This window comes from Staurois parvus, unplaced genomic scaffold (genome assembly GCF_062004578.1).
Source record: "Staurois parvus isolate SC_StPar_1 unplaced genomic scaffold, SC_StPar_1.0 ptg000153l, whole genome shotgun sequence".
NCBI classification, from domain to species: domain Eukaryota; kingdom Metazoa; phylum Chordata; class Amphibia; order Anura; family Ranidae; genus Staurois; species Staurois parvus.
The window spans coordinates 9,682,624-9,706,235 of NW_028317949.1; the positions used below are offsets into that span (position 1 = coordinate 9,682,624).

At 36.9% G+C, this 23,612-nt stretch overlaps 1 protein-coding gene across 2 annotated transcripts in view; it reads right to left on the minus strand.

Moving 5' to 3' along the window:
• The window catches only part of CDH12 (cadherin 12), a 1,084,366-nt gene that overhangs the window by 34,653 nt on the left and 1,026,101 nt on the right, over window positions 1–23,612 (minus strand). For both annotated transcript variants that reach the window (XM_089674839.1, XM_089674840.1), the window contains one exon: window positions 15,303–15,490. In XM_089674839.1, the coding sequence (XP_089530965.1) occupies window positions 15,303–15,490 (188 nt within the window). The remainder of the gene's footprint in view (window positions 1–15,302; window positions 15,491–23,612) is intronic.

The following is a 23,612-nucleotide window of genomic DNA, read 5'->3' on the forward strand; positions in this document are numbered from 1 at the left end:
TAGCTGGGAGACAAATTAACCCTAACGCTACCTTAGCACTATTACACTTAGAAATGGAAAAATTCTCTCATGATTTATGCACCATAATAATCCACATACTTTACGCAGCTAAAAATAATATCACCAAATTATGGAACTCTACAGCTACACCATCTCTTACTATGTTGATTAGCGCTTTAAATTTCTAATGCAAAATGGAAAAAAGATTCGCCCTCAACAATTCTTCTTACCCCAAATTTAAATATATATGGTCAATGTGGCTATGCAACCCAAATTGCACAGTCCAATGCTGATAGCTCATAATTACAAAGTGCAGTTCATTAACACTCTCCTGACTGGTATGTAGAACACTCCTTCTAATATTCAACCTGTTTAAATTACTAGACCTTAACCCATCTCCACCCTGTTTCCACCTTCCCCCATTCCCCTCCTCTATACTCCCCCAAGGTTTTACATCATACTTCATAGTAGATTATCAGTTTTAGGTTTGATACTCACATACAGCTGAACGATATACACTTCTGATGTATTGTAATTCAATTACCTGTACTGTATTGTTATTACTGTATGAATGTAAACCGAATTGTCTTACCCTGTTATACCCTGCTTAAAATTCAATAAAACATATTTAAATATAAAACAATAATTGGTGAACAACAAATGCACCCTTTTTTTTAAAAATCACACTGAATTTTAAAGCATTAGGATATCATAAAGCTAATGAAGCATGTTTCATGATCCCACCACTCACATTCCCATTATAGAAAGCATGGCATGATGTCACCCTCACTGCAGAGCTACAGCACAGAGTGTAATCTGAGAGTTAATTGGAGGAAAGTGAAACACACAACTCTACAGAGGCTCAGAGAAGCCTAAAGCTCAGGTTATAAGTCATCGGCTGTGTGCTGGAGAGGGCGTGGGCCATCTCCCGGGAGGCTGAGGTGTCAGCTCAATCTATTAGGAGTAAGTCATGAAGATAGTAGAAAGAAGAGAGATTAGAGAGGAACCAAACTTGATGCTCTGCCTTCAGGTTAGTACACACTATAGTGGGATGTGCTTTGTTCATCTTTCATGTCTGAGGTTTACAACCACTTTCAACCTCTTTTCATCCAGTTTCAAATTGTGGTCATTTGTGTGTTTTTCAGGGACCTTTCAGGGAATCCCCATCCATTTAAGCAAAGGGATGGGGTGGTGATGACATCACTGACCAAATATGGCCATGACCATAGAGGCATGTCTATATTTGGTTAGTGATGTCAGCACATCCCACTACCTTGTATATAAACTTCTGGAGTTTTTTTTATTTCCTACAGTGTGTAGTACACCTTATTTTTATCACCTTCCCAAGATCCATAAGTCCATTACCAATCCACCTGGGCGTCCTATAGTAGCCAGCACAAATAGTTTTATTAATGGCCTGTCTAAATACATTGACTTTTTCCTTCAACCAATAGTAATGGAATTGCCATCGTTCATCAGGGACTCTAGTCACATTATAGAGGTTTTAAGTAAATATAGATGGCAATCAGGATACCATTGGGGCTCACTGGATGTGTCGTCACTCTACATGTCCATCCCCCACAGAGTAGGTTTGTCTGCCCTTCAGCACTTTTTATCATCAGATGCCCACATGAACTCCGTTCAGGCTGGTTTTATTATTGATTGCACAGAATTATGTTTACAACATAATTATTTAAACTTTTTAAATCAGTTTTACTTGCAAATAAACGGCACAGCCATGGGGGCAAATTTTGCTCAGTTACGCTAATCTAACTGTGGGCCTCTGGGAGAAAGAATTTATATGGTCAAACAACCCCTTTGCCCAACATATTGTCTTCTTTGGAAGATATATTGATGACATTATTTTAATCTGGGAAGGTGCTCTTGACACGTTTTTACCTTTCCTCGTAATTCTAACATGTTTGGTTTATCATTCACTCACATGTTTGATCCTAAATTCTGTGAAAAAGGTTACCCCCCTACACTCATTAATGAGGCTTTCACCAAACATGGCAAAAACTCTGCCACTACAAAAATACGTGCCCATGACCAGTCAAACTCCATTAGGTTTGTAACTGGTTATAATACGGCATATCGCAAGATTACCAAGATTATACGAAAACATTGGCACATTTTGCAACTTGATCCCCGTTTGGCACCCAGTCCTCCATCTGCTCCCCTGGTCACATTCAGAAAAGCCTGTATGCTCAAAAACATTCTAGCTCCCAGCAAACTCTCCACGTCCTCTCAGAACAAACACATTTCTTCCTTTTTTGATAACAGAGTTGGTATTTACAAATGTAAAAAGAAAGGTTGCTTAACATGCCAATTTATCACCCATGGTAAATCACAAATTACTGATTTGAAAGGGATCTTTTATTCGCCATTTTATTACTTGTGCCACAGATCATGTGGTTTACGTGCTCACATGTCCCTGTAAAGTGATATATGTGGGCCGCACAATACTTCCTCTACGTAAACGCATTGGAGAACATAGAAGGCTCATAAAAGATGGATGTGACAAATACAGTGTCTCTAGGCATTTTCTTTGCCATCACAACACGAATTTTAGTGTCCTAGAAGTGATGGCCATAGAACACATTCCCAAAGGAACCCTTACTGACAATGATAGGTTAGCTCTCCTATGTAAAAGGGAAACCTTTTGGATCTATAAATTTGGATCTATGGTACCGAATGGCCTTAATGAGGACCTTGAAGTACATAGTATCATCTAAGTGGTAACTTAGGGTTCTCAATATATTCTATAATAAAACACCCATCACAATCATTACATGATTATTATCTTTGATATTTTATATATTATTTTTCATATTTTATATATTTAATACCACTCTGTTTATTCGGTCCATAAGAGTAATTACTGAATTGTATTCATATTTATTTTCCTGTTTATTACTACATATATATATACATATTCTTATATTTTTATTATTTATATTATATATTTTTTTTTCAATACATATATGTATATTTTATCTTTTTCATTATATTTTTTTATTATATATACCTATACAGGTTTTTTTATAAAATATGTATGTAGTTTTATTATATTTATGAATATTATTAGCACTAATATAATGATAATTCTCCTATTCACCATTATAGATATGAATAGGATTATTGACAACCTTTCCCACCAGTCCTATGTTTTATTGCTGTCAGCAATGTTTTTGAGATGTGAATGAAACTTCATTAAGCATCCTTCCCTTCCCTTGTTTTATAATCTTGCACATGCCACTTTGACACAATTAAGCCCAAAAGGTTTTTATTATGGTCATATTTAGGTTTTAATCACACTTTGTTCCTGTCCTTATAATGTTTTTTATATTTCAATTGCAATCTGATCCTGTTGTGAGACGAGCCATCCGCTCCTGATTATCCCTTTGATTATCCCCCTGGTTGGTAAGCCGGCCCCTTCTGCCGTGCAGGTCTCCTATAAAATGGCCGATTTGCCTGACTTTTCACAGACTTGATAAAGCGTATGCGCGCAAAACATGTTGTCCCGGCAACCAGCCTCTTCCTTCTAAAGCTGCGGCTCCAGCGAGAGTTCCCCCCCTCCATCTCTCCACATCGTGGTGACGTCATCCGGTACGCTGGGACGTCGGATACACGTTGTCCCTGCACTGACAGGCATTCTACTCCACTGCTTCTCTCTGAGCGGATGGGCCATCCATCTTGGAACCTGGCTTCTTAAAGCCACAGGCTGGTTATCTATTTTTTACCATATGAATTATTAAAGGCACACCTCCATACAAGGTGTATTACTTTTATCACAAAACTACACAGCGCCTGGCTCCTGTTCATACTTTCCACAAACTGATGTGTTTTTACCATGGCAGCAGTGAGTTTTTTCCCCACCAATCACAGTTGACATATACCATTCACTTATTTCCTTTGGGACACATCTGTGGGCTTTTATCCAGACCGTTCTTCATAAACTTCTGGAGAGCTGCTATTAGTGTGGAAGTACAACACAATAGGAAGAGTCAATGTATAGAGTTTTTTTTTTTCTTTTAACGATTCACTGGTGAAGTTTCTTATCTGAAGGTATGTGGCCTGGTATGGTTCACAAGGTGCTCTGCCTTCCCTTCCAGGCCTGTCAGGCTGCATGCTTGGAATAAGGGTCTTGTATGGATTTGGAGTGGTGGGTGCCATTATTATTTGCTTGAGGTTTTCTTTTTAAAATCTTTACTGAACCAAAAGGGTTTGGACCTCATATAATTTTTTTTTACATGTATAGTAAATATAGCAAATATAAAAAAAAAAGCTGTTGATGTCCTTTTTCCTGCAAGCTTCCATTATTTTGTAAATAATGGAATGTGTATCCTTCTTGAAGATGGTCTGGTATGTATTCTGGGGGGTCTCCATTGCCCTATTTATAAAAGAAAGGAAGTTTGCAGGGGAATTAACAGTATTTTAACAGCTTTTTTTCCTTTGTAAATGTCATTTTTATATACTACTGTATGTACATGGTAGAGAGACAGTAGATCACTTCACAGGCATGTTTGGGGCACCCCAAGCCTTAGGAATAGTGTATTTGTAAAGTTTCACTTTAAGCATTATTGCTTCACTACTCTCTGCAAAATTGTATTTTTTATTTATTCATTGCATTTGTAGAGCCTCCTTTGCTCTTTTTGCCAATTACTTGGTTATTAGCCTAAACAATTTAGAAATTTGATTTGACATTTGAATTTTTGATATGTGCAACTTAAGGTCTTTGAACTGAACCCAGGTGTGTTCAGCTCATTCCTAGCAAGCACCTACTAATATTTACAATTTGCTTAATTTGTGTAGGCTCTAGCCAAAAGGACTGTTCCAACTTTCCTTAGTGAAGTCATCTCTCACATTCACTTTCAAATCACTGTTAACAAAAATACATACCCCTCCAACTCTCCTGCCAATCCTATCAGAAACAAAGTGTACCTTTAGATGTTTACAGCCTAGTCATGTGACTTTTCTAACCAGGTGTCCTAAACTTCCCCAAAGCCTCTACAATTATCAGACGTTTAGCTCCTCCAATTTATTTGCCAGACTTCTAAGTTTTGTACACATACACTCTTTTGACTGTACTTCTCCAGTACATTTCAGGAGTGCAGTTCGTTCTGCATTTCTATGACCCATTTTCATCTTAAGCTGAGAGTTGCCACCAATTTCAACAACAAACTGTCAGTCCTTCTGTACTAGGTTGTATACAAATGTACCACTTCACAGTTAGCTGAAGGGCATCCTTCAGGCATTTTATTTAAATAAATTTAGCATTTATATTGGTTCATTTTAAGCGTTACTAAAATTGCTGCTCCCTTTAAAATTTATTTTTTTTCTGCTTTGTTACATTTTCTCTTGGGCACTGGCCAGTCCCCACGTGTCAATTGTTTAACAACCCCTTGCTTTTTACTTTAGAAAATGGCCAGAACTTATTTTTAACAATTGTCTCCCATTGACTTCCCTAGAACCAAATTCAAGTATGTTCAGCTTATACCTAGTTCCTGGCAGTTAAGTACACCTAAAGCTTTTAATTTATTATGTGAACATGTTGTTAGTTGAGTTAAAAATTACAATGATATACATTCAATGTCTGTGCTATGATTTTAGAAGAATGCACACAAGCAGCAGCACACATCAGGGATGCCCACTTATCCCTCTCATCTTTATATTGATACTTGAATTCCAACTAAGATGGGTAAGGACTTTTATTGATGTTGCAGGCCTGATAGCTGGAAAATTATATCATAAAGTGGTAGCCTGTTAGATAATGAGTTTATGTGAAATCTCCATTAATGGATGTAAATAATGTTATAATTACAAGTATATTTTAGTTAGATGGAAATATACGGTATTTAAACTATTGAGTGTTTTGCAGTATCAAACTTTCTAGCTTCCATACTGGTGTAAATATATATAGAGTTTTCCACTATACAAGTTCTGGCCTTTTGTTGTCCCCTTAGCATATCTCACATGAGTGGTACACAGGAGCCTTCTTTGAACTTCCAATCAGGCTGTGCCCAATATACATTGGCTAGGTACAGTGTCCAATTAGTGAGCATTATATTAGCTACAGTACAGAAAGGAGGGGGGATATAAGGCCTGGTCACCCAGCTGGGGGTCTCTTTGTGATGAGACACACAGCAAGCAGGATGACTAGACCTGAAGTTGAGAGGTAAACTAACTTCATACTTGTATTGTACATTGTATTTTAAACATGGTTTTGTGGGTAAATTTGAAATATCACAGAAGTCAAGATACTTAAATTGTACATTGTGTTGTAAATACTGCTTAGTGTGTAATTTGTTTATATTATGTACCTCTATCAATAAATGTATATTGCAGATGGAACTACCTCTTTTGCGTAGGAACTCTCAGATCTAGCTGGGTACATGTAAATACTCCTACAAGGATTGGGGTGTATTCACAAATACACGTAACCTAGTCACCAGATGGCGACCACGAAGGGACACAAATTTGGTGGTCTCTTTCAGCAATATTTTAAGGGCTTGCAATATCTACAAAAGCACACTAATGAAAGCTTTTCATTTGAATAATAAGAAGGAACATTGAGTGCTCTGTATGCTTGATACAGACAGGGGCTATAACATATAGCTGAGTGGTGCTGTTTGTAATCAATTTCTATGCACAAAGATACAGTCTACTTTTTTTTAAGATTTATTTTGCATTTTATAAAGGGCGTGTATGTAGATCAACAGGAATTGCCAGCATAGCACAAAAGATGGCTAGTGAGCACATGCAGTCTTTAGAAAGTGTGCTACTTCTAGCTAATAATATTGGCAAACTATTGCCAGGAGTGCACATAGCATTTCATGCAGACAATGTCTTGCAATGATGTAAATTACTAGGAGTTACCAACTCAAGTGACCAGATAAAAATCTTGCTTTTAAAGGTTGAAGTGAACACATGGCTTTGCTTGCCAGACCATGTTAAAGAAGGAATAGCAAATTACAGTGAAACTGTAGATGAAGTGCTAAAAGTATTACATCCCTTTGCCATAGGCTTAAAAGCAGCTTATAGAACAAAGCAGGAAAATAATGAGAACCAACTTTGTTCGCAAACAGGCTATGGTCAGCCTACCATTTAGGCAAAGGGAGAAACGGACACAGAGAGGACCCAGAGTACAAAGCCCTTCTAATATCTAATGCCCATCATAAATTTAAAATTAAATGTGGATTTTTCATGGATCCCCTTAAAGACTCATATACATACATTATGGACTATATGCACAAGTTTTTCCATGTATTCAGAAGGTCCAAGTCATTAAAACCCAAAAAATATTTTGAGAATACAAACAATACCTGCCTAGCAAGTTACAATGCAAGAGAATTGGCTACCTTTTCAAACAAAAAGAGGCACCATTACAATTATAATGTCCCCAAAGATAAGATCAATAGACATTGCCAGGCAGTTACCAGTCATAGGCAAATAGCATCAGGTTTCACATTGGCTGTAAATTCTATAGAAATGTGATCACTTTTACGCGCATGCATTTACTTTTTTTGTGTGTTTTGTTCTGTCTTTTTTCTAATGAGCTCAGTATTGGTACAAAAAAAAAGTTGTTGTTTTTTCAATCTTATCTGCTACTGAACCTGTGCATAGATATAACATCTTAATAACAATAACTCAGAAAATGTAGGAATTTTATTTTTCCTTTTCTTTCCTGTGGCTGAGTGAAGTTTTCGTTCACTCTGACACTGGGAAAATACATAATAAAATGCACTTGATGGTATTTTGTCTATGGTAGGCTATGGTCAGCCTACCATTTAGGCAAAGGGAGAAACAGACACAGAGAGGACCCAGAGTACAAAGCCCTTCTAATATCTACTGTACATTGTGTTGTAAATACTGCTTAGCCTGTAATTTGTATATATTATGTACCTCTATCAATAAATGTATATTGCAGATGGAACTACATCTTTTGTGTAGGAACTCTCAGATCTAGCTGGATATATGTAAATACTCCTACAAGGATTAAGGTGTATTCACAAATACACATAACCTAGTCAACAAGCCTCTGCAGTGGACAAACTTTTTTTCCATTGCTAAAGAACTTTCTGTTCCCACATTTCCTTCAGTCATTGGAAATCAATTCTAAACTCTTTAATTACATAATTAATTTAACCAAGTTAGAGGCATTATCATTCTGACTATAATCTAACTTCCTAACTACACAAATAGAAAATTTGTAACTCCAATATCTCACTGTTTATATCACACCAGTGATAGATGTTTTTTGTGAAACATTTTCACCAGTCCTCTTGATGCTTTCTGTGGGCATACAAGCCTTTCAGAATAACAAGTGCAGCATTACATTTGCTGTAGCATGAGGGGGCATTGGTATACAGGACACAATACGTTACCACCAAACTGTTCATTTAGCAATAATCATAGGTTGGTGTAAATATGTGTCAGCCAAGGGTTGGGTAGAACTAAAGAAGTGTTACTACTCCCACTTTCCTCCCTACCTTGGCTCCTCTCTTATAGCTATCCCAGCCACCACTAAAAATGACCTTCATATAAGTCCTACCCCAAGGGTGGCAGTAAAGGTAAACTATACATCCTCCAACACATCCAATCTTTTTTTATAGACACCAGTCATTTGTAACCCATAAAACCACTAGGGTTTACATGACTTACATCACTAGGGTTTACATACCAGCAATAATACAAAGTAGGATTGCAGGGGATATACACGTGACACTTTCTCGACTCTCTGAAATCCTAATGATCAAACCTTCCTCAGCTCTGCATATTCAAGATTATATGTAGGGACCCAAGACTCTCAGACATGCCCTATCAGTTTGCTGCTCCATTCTTATGACTTTGCCAGACAATTATTCACCTCCCTTCCTTCACAGCTGGGAGGAAGACCTTAGTCAACAACCTACTCAAGATTGACAACATCATGTACTATATTTTTCACATCATTTTTCTATATCTAGTAAACTACATGAATCTATCTGCAAATAATTGACTAGTCAGCACAGGGTCCATGCAAGGCTACAATGGATATTCCCTGGTGTGACAGCTAAGTTTACAGATGTATGAAATTGAAAGGTTTATTAGTCCACATGTTTTGGGCTTGCTTACTGATATGACCTTTCTATATAAAAAAATGCTGATAGAGCATGTTTACCAACCAAATGAAAGGACATCATCCCCCTGACTGCTGGCACTGGGTTGCAATAGTCAATGACATCTTGAGAATGGTGTCACCCTGACACCTAAAGGAAAATCTCTTAAATACAGTATAAGGTTCTATTGGTTACAGATTAAAATCTCATCCAAATACAAATCTATCCTAATAGGTAATATTCAGAAAAGAGCCTCTTTATGAGATCTGCCTTATTCACCTGATTCATTTCTCTTTCTCTTTTCTGCTACTCTGCCCTTAAACCTTTCTCCCTATTTTTCTTTATTTTTCTTCTCTGTCTTTGCTCCTTCTTCCTCATTTAGCACCCCCTCCTTTGCACTTTCCCTTATACCCTCTACCACCTCTCTGTTACCTCTATACCTGTTAAAGCCATAAGAGACTTGCAAGAGTCACAGTCTACTGAGTTTTATATCATTCATCCCAACCTTGTCACTCTACCATGCCTATGAAGTTTCCCTTGTTATGGTTTCTCGAGTACATTGGATTGAAAGGCGTTTTTGGTTTCTTACCCAACCAACCTTTGTATTTTCTTTTCTTTTATGTAATTACCACATAGTATAACTCTATAACTGTAAAATTGTATGCACAGAAGTATACACAAAATAAAGAAAACAATAAAGGTTAAGAACATGGTAAAAAAGTAGATACAGTATGCAAAAAATAATCAGCAGCAAAATCATACAGTAGCTAAAGAGAGAAGAGGAGGAAGGAGTTAATTAGGGCTGAATAGGTTTAATTTGAGTAAAGAAAGGGTTAAATAGGAACATAAATTGTATGTTTTTTCATGCCAAGTTGCTTTAGCTGACTTCGTATACAGTTCACGTCTTCATCTCCTATGTGTGAACCTGTAACATTGTACATTTCATTGACATTGCAGACACTGTTCTGCAAATTACTGTTTCTAGGCTACCTCCTAGCTTGTCAGTGTTTGAACCATTGACCTTTTCCATGTGGTATTATGACTTTCAACTCAATTATCCTGGTAATTCTTAATGATATTGCAGACACCTTTCTGAAAATTACTATTTCTATGCTACCTCCCAGCTTGTTGGTGTTTGGTCCATTGACCTTTTCCATGTGGTGTTAGAATTTTCGGCCCAATTATCCTGGTGATTTCAGATAGATACATGTCTACAGGTATGCACAGTTGCCATCTGTGACATTTTTCAACTTAGTAACATTCCTTTACTATCTTATTATATGTGCTTGGCTGCTCGCTTACTGTCAGAAGCCTTTCTGGACAAAACTGGCACTATTTTCAACTCTTGACTGAGCATATTATCATTAACTGATTACTGCATTCATCAATAGCTATCTTTACTAGGCTAAATATGACCATCATAATAATTTACTAGAATTAAACATCTCCTAATATCTATTGCTGCCCTACAACATATAGCTTGCTTGCTACGGTCTACAATCCATACTTACCATAACAACCTTCGGTTACTGCATCTTGTTGCACTTGTGCTGCTATTATAACGTACTAGCTAATACTGCAGCCAATGCTTCTCACAGAAGTTTTAGGTGCTACACTTTGAAATTACATTACGCAGTAGTAATTGGCAAGTGTGTCCTATTACTGATAGGCAGCGCACATGTCGCAGGGGTGCTGGTTCCCAACCCACAACAGTCATTTATGTGAACATGCAATGCGTAGATCACCTAATCCTGGATAACTGATGCATAACCTGTCATGAAATTGCAAAAAAGAGAAATATTTCTGTGGTCAGCATTTCAGCACTGATGGTGAAGTGAAGCAGGCTGTCCTAAGATGGTTCAGGTGTATTGAAAAATCTTTCTATGCTGAAGCTTTCCAGGCATTAGTTAAAGTGGAGTTCCACTTACCCTGTCAAAAAATAAAAGTCAGCAGCTACAAAAACTGTAGCTGCTGACTTTTATAAAACGGCCACTTACCTGTCCCTCGGTCCCGTGGTGTGTCCCTCGCAGCCCATTTCACTGTCCATCCTGTATTCCAGGAGGCTGGCATCTTCAGTGTGGGCACCCGGCTGTGATAGCTTGCGGCTTCACAGCCGGGTACCCACTGCGCATGCGTGAGTAGCGCTGCGCTTCATGAATGGTCCTGTAGTCTTCTGGGACCTGTTACATGTCCCAAAAGACTACAGGGAGGGAGGACACCTTCCGCTTCCGATTGCCTAGGCTATCGGACCAGAAGTGGGGGCGGGTACCTGTCAAATTCCTTAAAGCGGAACTTCCCCTTTTTGGTGGAGCTCCGCTTTAAACACTAGGATAAGTGTATAAATGTAGCAGGAGAGTATGTTGAAAAGTAAATGCAGTTTCTGCTACTTGAAATTTGTTCTTTTATTATATCAACTCTTAAGTCCGGCTTTGATTTGAATGCCCCTCATAATTTTGGTTATGACTTTTATTCCAAAAATGAAAAAAATCCAAATTCCCAAAAATGTTTTATTCCATAATAAAAAAATATAGTGTATGTATATATATATGTGTATATATATATATATATATATATATATATATATATTCATTGTTACATGTGTCTATTTATATAGGGACAATTTTTATGTTTTTGCAACATAGACCAATTCATATAATATTGAAGCTGTAGGCCCACTTTTAGTTAAATGATGCCACGTTCAAAATTACAGCATTGTCATTTGCAAAATCAAAATATAGGTTGGGACACCAATTAGTTTGCTTGCCTTACTTAATTAGCATGTTATCAATGCATAGCATTTTAAATAGATGCCACTCTGGTGGAAATTTTAATAAGAACATTTGTTTACCCTGTCTAATCTGATATGGAAAAGCTTGTTTGATTTTGACCCTTCTGTTATAATACATCAATTGAATTGCATTTATCGAGTGAAAACAAATTCTGCATCACAATATAAATGGAGACTAAACTCATAGTAAGCCTGGGTTCACACTGATGCAGTCCGGAATTCGCAGCATTTTCTGTGTGACTCCTGCACCGCATCAGAATCGCACCCTGTTCATGTGAACCGCAGGGGGGGTGTATGTTAAGTTAACAACACCCCAAAATAGGTCCGCAAAATGTGGTGCAATATGCAGAATTGGATCAGAGCTAGTCCTCAAAACGTGTCAGCCATTTTGGATGTCCATCATTCTCATCACCATTCAGAAACGCAGTGCGAATTGGACAGAGTGGTCTCATATGATGTGCTTATATTCATGTACTTTTGTGAGTAGAATACCTTCTTTTAAATTTAATAAACATACTTTTAAAGGTAATGCACAATGCCAGTGTGCCCTCTGTTTTGTTTTTCTCTATTCAAATCTTTTGCAGACTCTACCAGGTTTTCTTCTAAGATTACTCTGTATTAGGCTCCATCCATCTTCTCATCAACCATGAACAGTTTCCTTGTCACTGCTGAAGAAAGGCATCCCCACAACATGATGCCGCCCCCACCATGTTTCACGGTGTTGATGGTGTGTTCAGGGCAGTGTTAGTTTTCTGCGTTTTGCTTTTAGGCCAAAAAGTAAAATTTTTGTCTCATCTGACCAGAGCATCTTCTTCAACATGTTTGCTGTGTCCCCCACATGGCTTGTCACTGCAAATGGGACTTCTTATGTCTTTCTTTCAACAATGGCTTTCTTCTTGTCACTCTAAAATAAAGGCCAGATTTGTCAAATGCTGAAAAGGGATTTAAATAAGCTTATGAATATGTTGCTGTGGGGTGACCCAGGCAAGTAAATGGAGGAAGGGGACTGCTTCAGTTCTTTACCATGTATGATTCAGAGGCACAACAAGAGGAGGAGGAGGAGAAAGAGAGGAAAGGGGGAAATGGATGAAGAGTAGAAAGAGTAAAGGGTTGAGGATTTGAAGAGGTAGAGGAGGCAATCAGCAGATGAGGCAGTTGGCAGACAGATAATGTTTTATTTTTTTCCAGGTTAGAACACTGGCTGGATATGAATAGCTAAAGTGGCCACAAAACTGTTTAGCCTTACAAAGGTCCTCCTTAAAGCCAGCAAACTTTACAATAAACCATTGTATCACAAGAGGGAGGACATGTGCCAGGAAAGGTACATCAGGTTAGTGCCACTTTCTCTCATAACCTTGCCTTGCTAAAGATGGCATGGGGTCGGCTACCGCTCAGTCTAAGCTTGAAGAGCTGCCAGCTGCCCTGGCCCAGTGCAGCTCATTTCCACCAGACATGCAAGCTAAAATAACGCATGGAAACCATGTTGCATATGCTCTGGGCACTTGGAGAGGACTTCTGATTCCTAGAACTTGAGGGATGATGTCAATGAGTCAAAAAAAATGTGTCACTACCACCAGCTCTAGCAGTGTGCCCCATCCTGCATCCTTCCAAACTATGCCCATGCTTACTGGACCAAGCTCTCATGTGACCGAGTTTCCATGATCATGTGTATCTGCCACTGACAGCATGGTCGCACCACAGCATGCCACTCTTGCCATGCGCTTTTCACAGATGAGAGCAGGTTGACCCTGAGCACATGTGACAGACATGAAAGAGTCTGGAGAAGCCATGGAGAACATTATGCTGCCTGTAAAATCATTCAGCATGACCATTTTGGTGGTGGGTCAGTGATGGCCTGGGGAGGCATATCCATGGAGGGACACATGGACCTCTACAGGCTATACAATAGCACCCTGACTTCCATTAGGTATCAGGATGAAATCCTTGGACCCATTGTCAGACCCTACACTCGTGCAGTGGGTCTTGGGTTTCTCCTGGCACACGACAATGCCTGGCCTCATGTGGTGAGAGTATGCAGGCAGTTCCTGGAGGATGAAGGAATTGATACCATTGAATGGCCCTTACACTCACCTGACCTAAATCCAATAGAACACCTCTGGGATATCATGTTTTGGGCCATCCGATGCTGCCAGGTTGCACCTTGGACTGTCTAGGAGCTCAGTGATGCCCTGGTCCAGCTCTGGGAGGAAATACCCCAGGACACCATCCTTCATCTCATTAGGAGCATGCCCTGACATTTTCAGGCATGAATACAAGCATGTGGGGGCCATACAAATTACTGAGCACCATTAATTTCAGAAAAATGGACTTGCCTGCTGCATCATTTTTTCACTTGGATTTTCGGGGTGGGGGGGTGTCTTTGAATATAGTCCTCTGTAGGTTGATAATTTTCATATCCATCTAACAATAGGGCATCCTTACGTTCCTAACACATTACTAGTCCTAGTTCAGTATATATATCCAGCATGATATTTTTTCCCATTGAGATCTGATGTGTTTTCAAAGTGTTCCTTTATTTTTTTGAGCAGTGTATATGAAATCTGCCAGAGTTTAGTATAAAGAATCCCTGCCCCATAGAAATTAATGGGGTGCACAGCTAAGTTAGGTGTTCATATTTTTCAAGCAAGATTCAATGACCCTCTGCAAATGGAATTTGGGTAGATTCACTTATTACTGCTCAAACGATATAAGAATTCCCTCTTCACTTTATACTGTATATGAAATGGAAGTCTCCCTCTCAAGCTGTTCTATCACTGCTGACTGTTGTGTATTTTTGTTTTCGGTAAGCAGTTTGTGAGTATGTTCCATTAGTTGATCATAATTAAGTAAAGAAATTTAGGGTTCATTTTAAGGCTTTAGGATGTAAATGCACTTCCTTATAGTGTCACATCATAGGACATCTTCTTACATAGAATTTCTGGATTGTGATTGCAGTCTCTTACTTTTATCTTTCAAGAGTTGTGCAGATGGCAGCCCCAGAAGAAAACACCATGTGATTAGGCTGTTCTAATGGGCACAGACCCAGCTATAATCAGTCAAGAATCTGTGCAAAAACATGCACAAGTTCAAGGAGTTGCAGTCAGTACTGTGCAAGCTGTATGCTAGTGATTCATTTAATGCTGGGATATTTTCTGTACCAATTTCCCCGATCTTAGTGAGCAATACAGAGTATAGAAATTTTCTGCTGTTACTTTGTAGCTTCCTCTACCACCATATTGGTTTGACTCCAAACAGCCTATGGTTACAGATCTCCCAGAATTTATTTTTTTTCAGGGCCGATGGTTCCAGAATAGAGAAACTGAACAAATATTTGTATAGCAAATAATCTTGCCAATCACGTAAATCAGTTTACCAGCAATGCATATATACTGTCCAATGTGCAAATGAAGTACCTTTTTTAAAATTAGTATTCCCTCCTGTGTATTATTGTCTGTTTTGATGTCAAAAAGATTCCCACCATCTCCAGGAACAATGCTATATTCTATTTCAGCATTCTTTCCAAAATCAGGATCCACAGCATTTATCCTTCCAATTGGTGATCCTACTGGAGAACTTTCTGGTACTTTTACATAAAATATACCTGGAAAAAGAGACAGAGATAAAAAGGGGTGCTGTAAATATACAACAGTAAATAAGAACTTCAGGCGTGTTTAAAAAAGAAAACAAAAAAAAAAAAAAAAATATATATATATATATATATATATATATATATTACACATGTGGGGATCAATTCACTATAAATCAAAATTCAGATGAAATTTTTGTTATTCAGAGATTCAGATGTATCCTAATTTCCAAGTTACAATAGTACTGAATTTAAAGGAATCCAAAATAATGAAACAAAATTTCTTCCAACATTTGAATCAAGTTAAATTGAATCTAAATCAAATTCGAACACCAAATCGAATTCAAAAACAAATCTGAAATATAAACATATTGCTGACTATTGCTACTTTTTTTCAAAGATTATATGTATGAATGTTAAAATATAGCCATCTTCCGACTTTGTATTTCAAAAAGAATAGAATGAAACAGAATAGAATAGAAAACTAAACAATACAATAGAAAATAAAGGAATAGAACAGAATAGAATAAAATAGAAAAATAGAATAGATTTGAATAGAATAGAATAAATGTAGCCATCATCCAAAAGTAGAATTTAAAAAAAGAATAGAATATAATAATAAAGAATAGAAATTAAAGGAATAGAATAGAATAGAATAGAAAAGCATAGAATACAATATAATAGAAAATACAGGAATAGAATAGAACATAATAGAATAAAAAATAAAAGAATATAATATAAAAAAAGAATGGAATGAATATAGCCATCTTCTGAATATCAATAAGAATAGAATAGATTAAACAGAGTAAAACAGAATAGAATAGAGTAAAACAGAATTGAAAAGAATAGGATAGAATATGAAAGAACAGAATAAAATAGAACAGAAAATAAAGGAATAGATTATAAAAGAATAGAATAAATAAAAGCATATAAAAGAATAGAAGAAAAATAAAAAGACTAGATTAGGTAAGAATAAAATAGAAAGGAATGGAAAAGAATATATAAACAAAAGAATAGAATAGAACAGAATAGAAAAATACACTAGAATGAATATAGCAATATTCTGAACTTCAAAAAGAATATAACAGAGTAAATAGAATAAAATAGAAAACAAAAGAAAATAATGAAATAGAATAGAGAGTAAAGGAATAGAATACAACATAAAAGAACAGAATAGATCAGAAAAGTATATAACAGAAAGAATATAACTGTCTTTCGAAATTTTCATTTCAAATAAAATAGAAACAGTTACTCTTTACAGTGAATTCAGATTGATTCAATATTTTATATTCAAATTTGTTTCAAATTGATTTCAAATATGTTGAATCCATTGGAAAAATGTTAATTCAATCAAAAAGAAATAGATGAAACAAAACTAAATGAAGCGAATTTCATTACAAATGCAACAAAATGTAATTAATAACTTAACTAACCAATCGAATCGTAGGGTTTAAAGGGAACCTGCTGCTACCTGATAGTCTGGTCCTTAAGTTTGCTTTGGGAGAATCTGGTTGATGGATGGAGTGATCTATATCCAGTCTGTATGCCTGTATATTTGTGTATATGGGTCCAATACTTCAGGTGAGCGGCTATTTCTTCCAATGTTGGAGCACTCTCAGTTGAGGTATTATTAATAGACTTTTCACAGAATGGATAGATATCACTGAGACTGTTATTGGTTTATTGTATTTATTTATACACCATATGGGACTTATTATTGTAATGACTTTGGTATTTGCTTGACATTTAATATCACACTTATATATATATATGTTTTATATTTCATTGGTATGATTGAGTAGCACAACACTATTTATAATTGTATTTTAAAAAATAACTAAAATATTTTTTCACTACAAAAGAGCAGGAATTCACAATCTTACAAAGTATATTTGCTGGAAGAAAAAATTCACAAGGATGTAAGTTACCACTTGAGACCACATTAACAGTTTGTGAAACTTCTGGAAGCATTTCAGTAATGCTAATACATTTGTCAACGTTTAGAAACAAAACATTTTTTTCTTTAGCTGAATCATAAAAAAGATGTTTTCAGGCATGCAGGACAGGTTCAGATGTATCACACCAGTCATAATATGCCCTAATGAAAATGTTTGGCAGCTGTTAAGAACATGTTATGTCCCATGGAATAAAATCTGCAATGGGTCATTTATTTCATGTATTCTAAACTGCTGGCCATATGTTATATAAATGGTATTTCACTTTAGACATTACAGGGGAAAATTGTGTTATACTATGTCACCAAAGGATGTATTTTCCTAAGACCAAACTAAACAGCAATACAAAGCATTTATTATATGAGATACTGATAAAAGTATGAGGAAAAAGCTATAAATGATGAATTACTGAACAATGATGTACACCCTAAAGAAATCATTGGTAAATCTGTAGGATCATCATTTTAAAAAGAATAGATGATGTGCCAGGGTGGTTAAAGCATATATAAAGCCAAACCTTTATGTTTACATTTTGGATAGGATATATAAGGAATAAAAATTGAAAATCTAAAGCTTTCAAAACATTAGTAAAAGGTTGCACAGATGGTTGTTAAGCTGCAGAACAGTTCTTTTGGAAGTGATAGCAATATTCTGAAATGTTTGATGTATTCTATAGTCATAATTCACTATTATAACTCATTTTAAGAACAAGTGATCTTGGGACATTTTGGTTCTATATGTTAGAAATGGTTGGATACATCACAAGGGGGATGAGAGGCAACATGAAACAAACTCACTGCATATGATTATGATGGTTTTTTTTTTACTAACCTTCACATAACCTTACCTAATTTTATGAGAGAGTTAGAGAGGTTCCAAGAACTTTCTAATTTCAATATTAACTTAAATCATAAATATGCCCCTAATATTTCACCAATGATGGACACAATAAGGAACCATCATTTTCCTTTCATCGGAAAACCATCTCAGGTTCCTATTTAACATTAAACTAATCGATCCCCACAAGCTATACTTTACTAATTTTCCAACTCTGTTATGTGTCATGAGGGAGGATCTAAAAACTTGGGACAAAGCATAATTTACATGGCTTGGCAGGATAAATATCCTAAGAATAATAGTCCTTCCCAGGTTTTTGTTCTTCATCCAAACAGCCCCTATAAAAATGTCTAAGACTTATTTCCAACAGGTGCATCAGGTATTCACTGCGGTTGTATTGACCCTCCCCCTCCACCACTTATCATACAATTTTTTGCATTTAGTCAAGGATAGAGGAGGTCTAGGGTTACCTGATTTTTTTGCTGTACTATCAGGCCAATTCACTGATGTGTATTATTAGCTGTAATTATCAAAAGTCCTTGACAATTTAAGGGTGCCTTAGAGAAAGTGATGGCAAACAGTAATCTAGCACACACTCCCTGGCTTGAAAGCTCCTTTAGGGGGTTAGCAGTTTTCATATATCAACTGTCCCACTCTACTTTGGTAATCTAGGACAGGTTGTACAAGAAATATAGTCTTGCCCCATTCCCCTCTCCTCTTTGTTCATTGGGTATGTTAGATAATGAGTTTATGTGAAATCTCAATTAATGGATGTAAATAATATTAAAATTACAAGTATATTTTAGTTAGATTGAAATATACAGTATCTAAACAATTGAGTGCTTTGCAGCATCAAACTATTCCTAGCTTTCATACTGATGTAAATGTATATAGTTTTCCACTATATAAGTTCTGGTCTTTTGTTGTCCCCTTAGCATATCTCACGAGTTGTAAACAGCGGCCTTCTTTGAACTTCCAATCAGGCTGTGCCCAATATGCATTGGCTAGGTACAGTGTCAAATTAAGGAGCATTATATTAGCTACAGTACAGAAAGATGGGGGGGATATAAGGCTTGGCCACCAAGCTGGGGGTCTCTTTGTGTTGGGACACACAGCAGGCAGCATGACCAGACCTGAAGTTGAGAGGTAAACAAACTTCATACTTGTATTGTACATTGTATTTTAAACATGCTTTTGTGGGTAAATTGTAAATATCATATAAGTCAAGAGATTTAAACGGTACATTGTGTTGTAAATACTGCTTAGCGTGTAATTTGTATATATTATTTACCTCTATCAATAAATGTATATTGCAGATGGAACTACCTCTTTTGTGTAGGAACTCTCAGATCTAGCTGGGTACATGTAAATACTCCTACAAGGATTGTGGTGTATTCACAAATACACGTAACCTAGTCAACAGGTGATTTCCCTTGGTTCACCTTTGGAGACCACCTGGCATTTGTTAGATCCTGGGGGGCTTCCACAGAGGTGTATAAAAAATTATGTATTTAAAAATAATGGAAAAAGAAATGGCTGGATGATAGATGGAGAGAAATCCTAGAAATCCACTCTGGATTAAGGAACATGAGGGACACAGCAGACATCAACACTGGTAGTCTGGGGGGAAGTGTTAATATACTAGCAGATTTAAATACACAAACAAATTGAATCCTAACTCCAGCTCACGCTTTCTAATCAGCTACAGAAAACTTTTTTGCTTTTAAGGATAAGGGTTTTATATGAATAAATAAAATCTGAGAATTGTAAGCAACCCAGGCAGTGTTAAATGGTTTGGCTCATTCCTGTAAATCTGGAAGAGAGCTTACTAGCTGGATCACCAGTTGAAAATAGAAGAGAATAGATGAAAGAAAGATTAAAAAAGAAAGCTAATGAAGCCATCACATCTAAAAAATAGTAAGCTACAATATAATAAATGTCTGATTTTGGGTTTAATACTGCTTTAATCCCGCCTTAATAACGTGCTCCTACTTTTGAGCCCTGCCTCTTAATAATGCATATTTTCATCACAATATTATGAGTGAAGATGCTATTGGATCTATTTATAAATGTTTTCACACATGATTTACATAACTTCCACCCAGAATTTAGCAATTTTTTAAATGGCTTCAGTTGTAGATATGTATGAATCCTGTAAAACCTGTGTAGAATTTATAATTAGACCCCTATATCTAGAAAAAAAAAGAGAGAGATAGAGTTGAGCGTATTCTTACAAAGTTCGGTCACTTTCTTATAGTGCCAAAACCTACCCACTCCTTCCTGCTCCTATACAGTCCAGAGATACTGATGGGCCATTATAAATGTGTGGAAGTGGTTGTAGCAGCAAGATCTGGAAGTGTTAGAGATTTCCCTGTCAGAACGACCCAGCATTCAGTTTTTAGCAATAACTGGTGAGGGTAAGCTTTGTTTAGTATTCATCACTAAATCAGCAGCTGCCTTAAAATTGTGAGCATATGGCTTTGTTGATAAACAAAACTACCGTATTTGCCGGCGTATAAGACGACTGGGTGTATAAGACGACCCCCCTACTTTTCCTGCTAAAATGTAGTGTTTGGGCTATACTCGCCGTATAAGACTACCCCTCTTCCAATGCACACCAGTGGGAGGAATAGTGCCCCATCATTGATGTCAGTGGGAGGAATAGTGCCCCATCATTGGTGTCAGTGGGAGGAATAGTGCCCCATCATTGGTATCAGTGGGAGGAATAGTGCCCCATCATTGGTGTCAGTGGGAGGAATAGTGCCCCATCATTGGTATCAGTGGCAGGAATGGTGCCCCATCATTGGTATCAGTGGCAGGAATAGTGCCCCATCATTGGTATCAGTGGCAGGAATAGTGCCCCATCATTGGTGTCAGTGGGAGGAATGGTGTCCCATCATTGGTGTCAGTGAGGGGTGGAATAGTGCCCCATCATTGGTGTCAGTGGGGGGTGGAATAGTGCCCCATCGTTGGTGTCAGTGGGGGGGGGAATAGTGCCCCATCGTTGGTGTCAGTGGGGGGGAGGAATAGTGCCCCATCGTTGGTGTCAGTGGGAGGAATAGTGCCCCATCGTTGGTATCAGTGGGAGGAATAGTGCCCCATCATTGGTATCAGTGACACCAATGATGGGGCACTATTCCTCCCACTGAGACTTGCTGACCCTGTTCTCGTATGGTGCTGCTGCAGCCAGCATATGTGGTTGCAGCAGCACCTCTACACAGAACACTTACCTGCTGCTCCGGCACTCAATTTTCGCGGGGCCTCTCGGCTCCGCCCCCTCGCCGGTGATTGGCCGCCTGTGTGCCTTTCCTGAGCTACAGTTCTGGCGGCCAATCACCGGTGAGGAGGCGGAGCCGAGCAGCCTCACGAACATCCAGTGGCCGAACTGAAGGAGACGCCGCGCTGCCTGGACCGGATCGTCGTGGGACTGGATCCAGGTAAGAGACATCAGCCCCTGCAAACCCCTGTACTTAATGCCGCAGCCCCCCTAACATGTGTACCGGCGTATAAGACGACCCCCGACTTTTGAGAAGATTTTCAAGGGTCAAAAAGTCGTCTTATACGCCGGCAAATACGGTATGTTGGTGACATATATTTGTTTATTTACAAACATCATCTCAATGCTGACTTGTTGATGAATGATTTTGTGACAAAACTAGAAGTTTGGATTAAAGTTTGGGTTAGTGTTAAAGTTAGAGTTAAGTTTACCTTTAGAGTTAGTTTTATAGTCAGGGTTCATGTTAGCTTTTTATGTCTATTTATTTTTTAATGCAAATTCTCCCTAAGAAGTCCACAAAGTAAAATTTAGATAAAATTTAGTTTGATCAGTAATTTATTTGAAGAAATCAAGTTCAGCAAGATCATACATTTATCCTTAATTTTTATCCTTGAAACATTGAATTTAAAGCCACAGAAACTTTCATCTGCACATTTCAGGTTTGTACAGTACAATATGTTTTGGTAAGTCCTTCCTGCCTTTGTTTGCATGTTGCAACATCATTTTCAGTATGAGAAACAGAATTCTGCACAAGAAAACAAAGATAAGGGATCAATTCTGTGCTTAGGCATTAGTTCTATGCATGACACATTGTTAAAAAGAAAATACATTTATAGTTTGCTCAGCATTTGAATCTGGTTAGTTAATGAAGGATGCCTTATATGTTTAGTCTAGTTAACCATTGTAGTTAGTGATCCCCTTTGATTTTCTTTCTTTTGATTTTCTTTACTAGAGTTAGACAATTTCAACTCCCAATGTTCAAACAACAAGTATCATAGACATCCAAAAGTAAATGGGATTTGCTGAAGATTTTGATATATTTTGACATACAGTATTTGCTTTGGATGCACTTTTCTATTGATAATACAGAGCCAAAGTTGATTTCCATATTAGCAGTAAGAGAAAACATCATTGAAATAGGCTTTGCAGTCCCTTAAGAGATTTAACATACAGGTAACTGTAAAAATTTTGATTGTATATTCTTGTTCCCCAGCCACAAAGGAGTAGTTGTGGCAAAATATTTTAAACTTCGTCATTTTTGATTACCGTCTCTGGTTGCATGTTTATCACTTTACTTAGATACACTCTAGTAGGATCAACACATCTCATTTTTCATTTTTTTTATATCCAACCTTTGACCTTGACATCAGGGTCTGCATGTTATAAATTTACTGTGGAACATCTTGGACATCTTGAACATGTTAAAAAGTATTGTCTAATGCAAATTTGTGCCACTGAATTAGATAATGATTTATATCAACACTTACTAATTCACAATGTTTATTCATGATGCATATACCCATGGTGCTAACTCTTTAAACATTCAAGGCACTCAGCTATCCAAGTGCAAGTTAACCTTGATTATGTTGCAACATCATATATCATATAACAACCTTTAGTGAATATATCTACCATTGAACTATCAATAATCATGTCTGTATATCAATTCAATTTAAATTGGTATAAATCATCACTATAGAAGAAGGCATTTTTAATGCTAGAACATGTCCAAAAATATTAATAGTAATAATAAAATAACAATAAAATAATCTTAAATCTTGAAAAGATTTAGTAAATATTATTTGTAGTCTTTAAAAGCAATTTACAGTAATTGTATTAAATTGCGTACAGTATTTGTAAAGAACATACTTAGTAAATAAACTAAGACTTTTTTTTCTTCGATTCTTTGCTCATCATAAAAAACTTTGAATCAATATGTATAATGCAATATTTAAAACCACAAGTATCTACGTTCAAACCCACTTTAAACATAACTAATAAAAAAATAAATATTTTAATTTCCTAAAATTTCTCAACATTTAATTCCTAATTAATACTTATCACAATA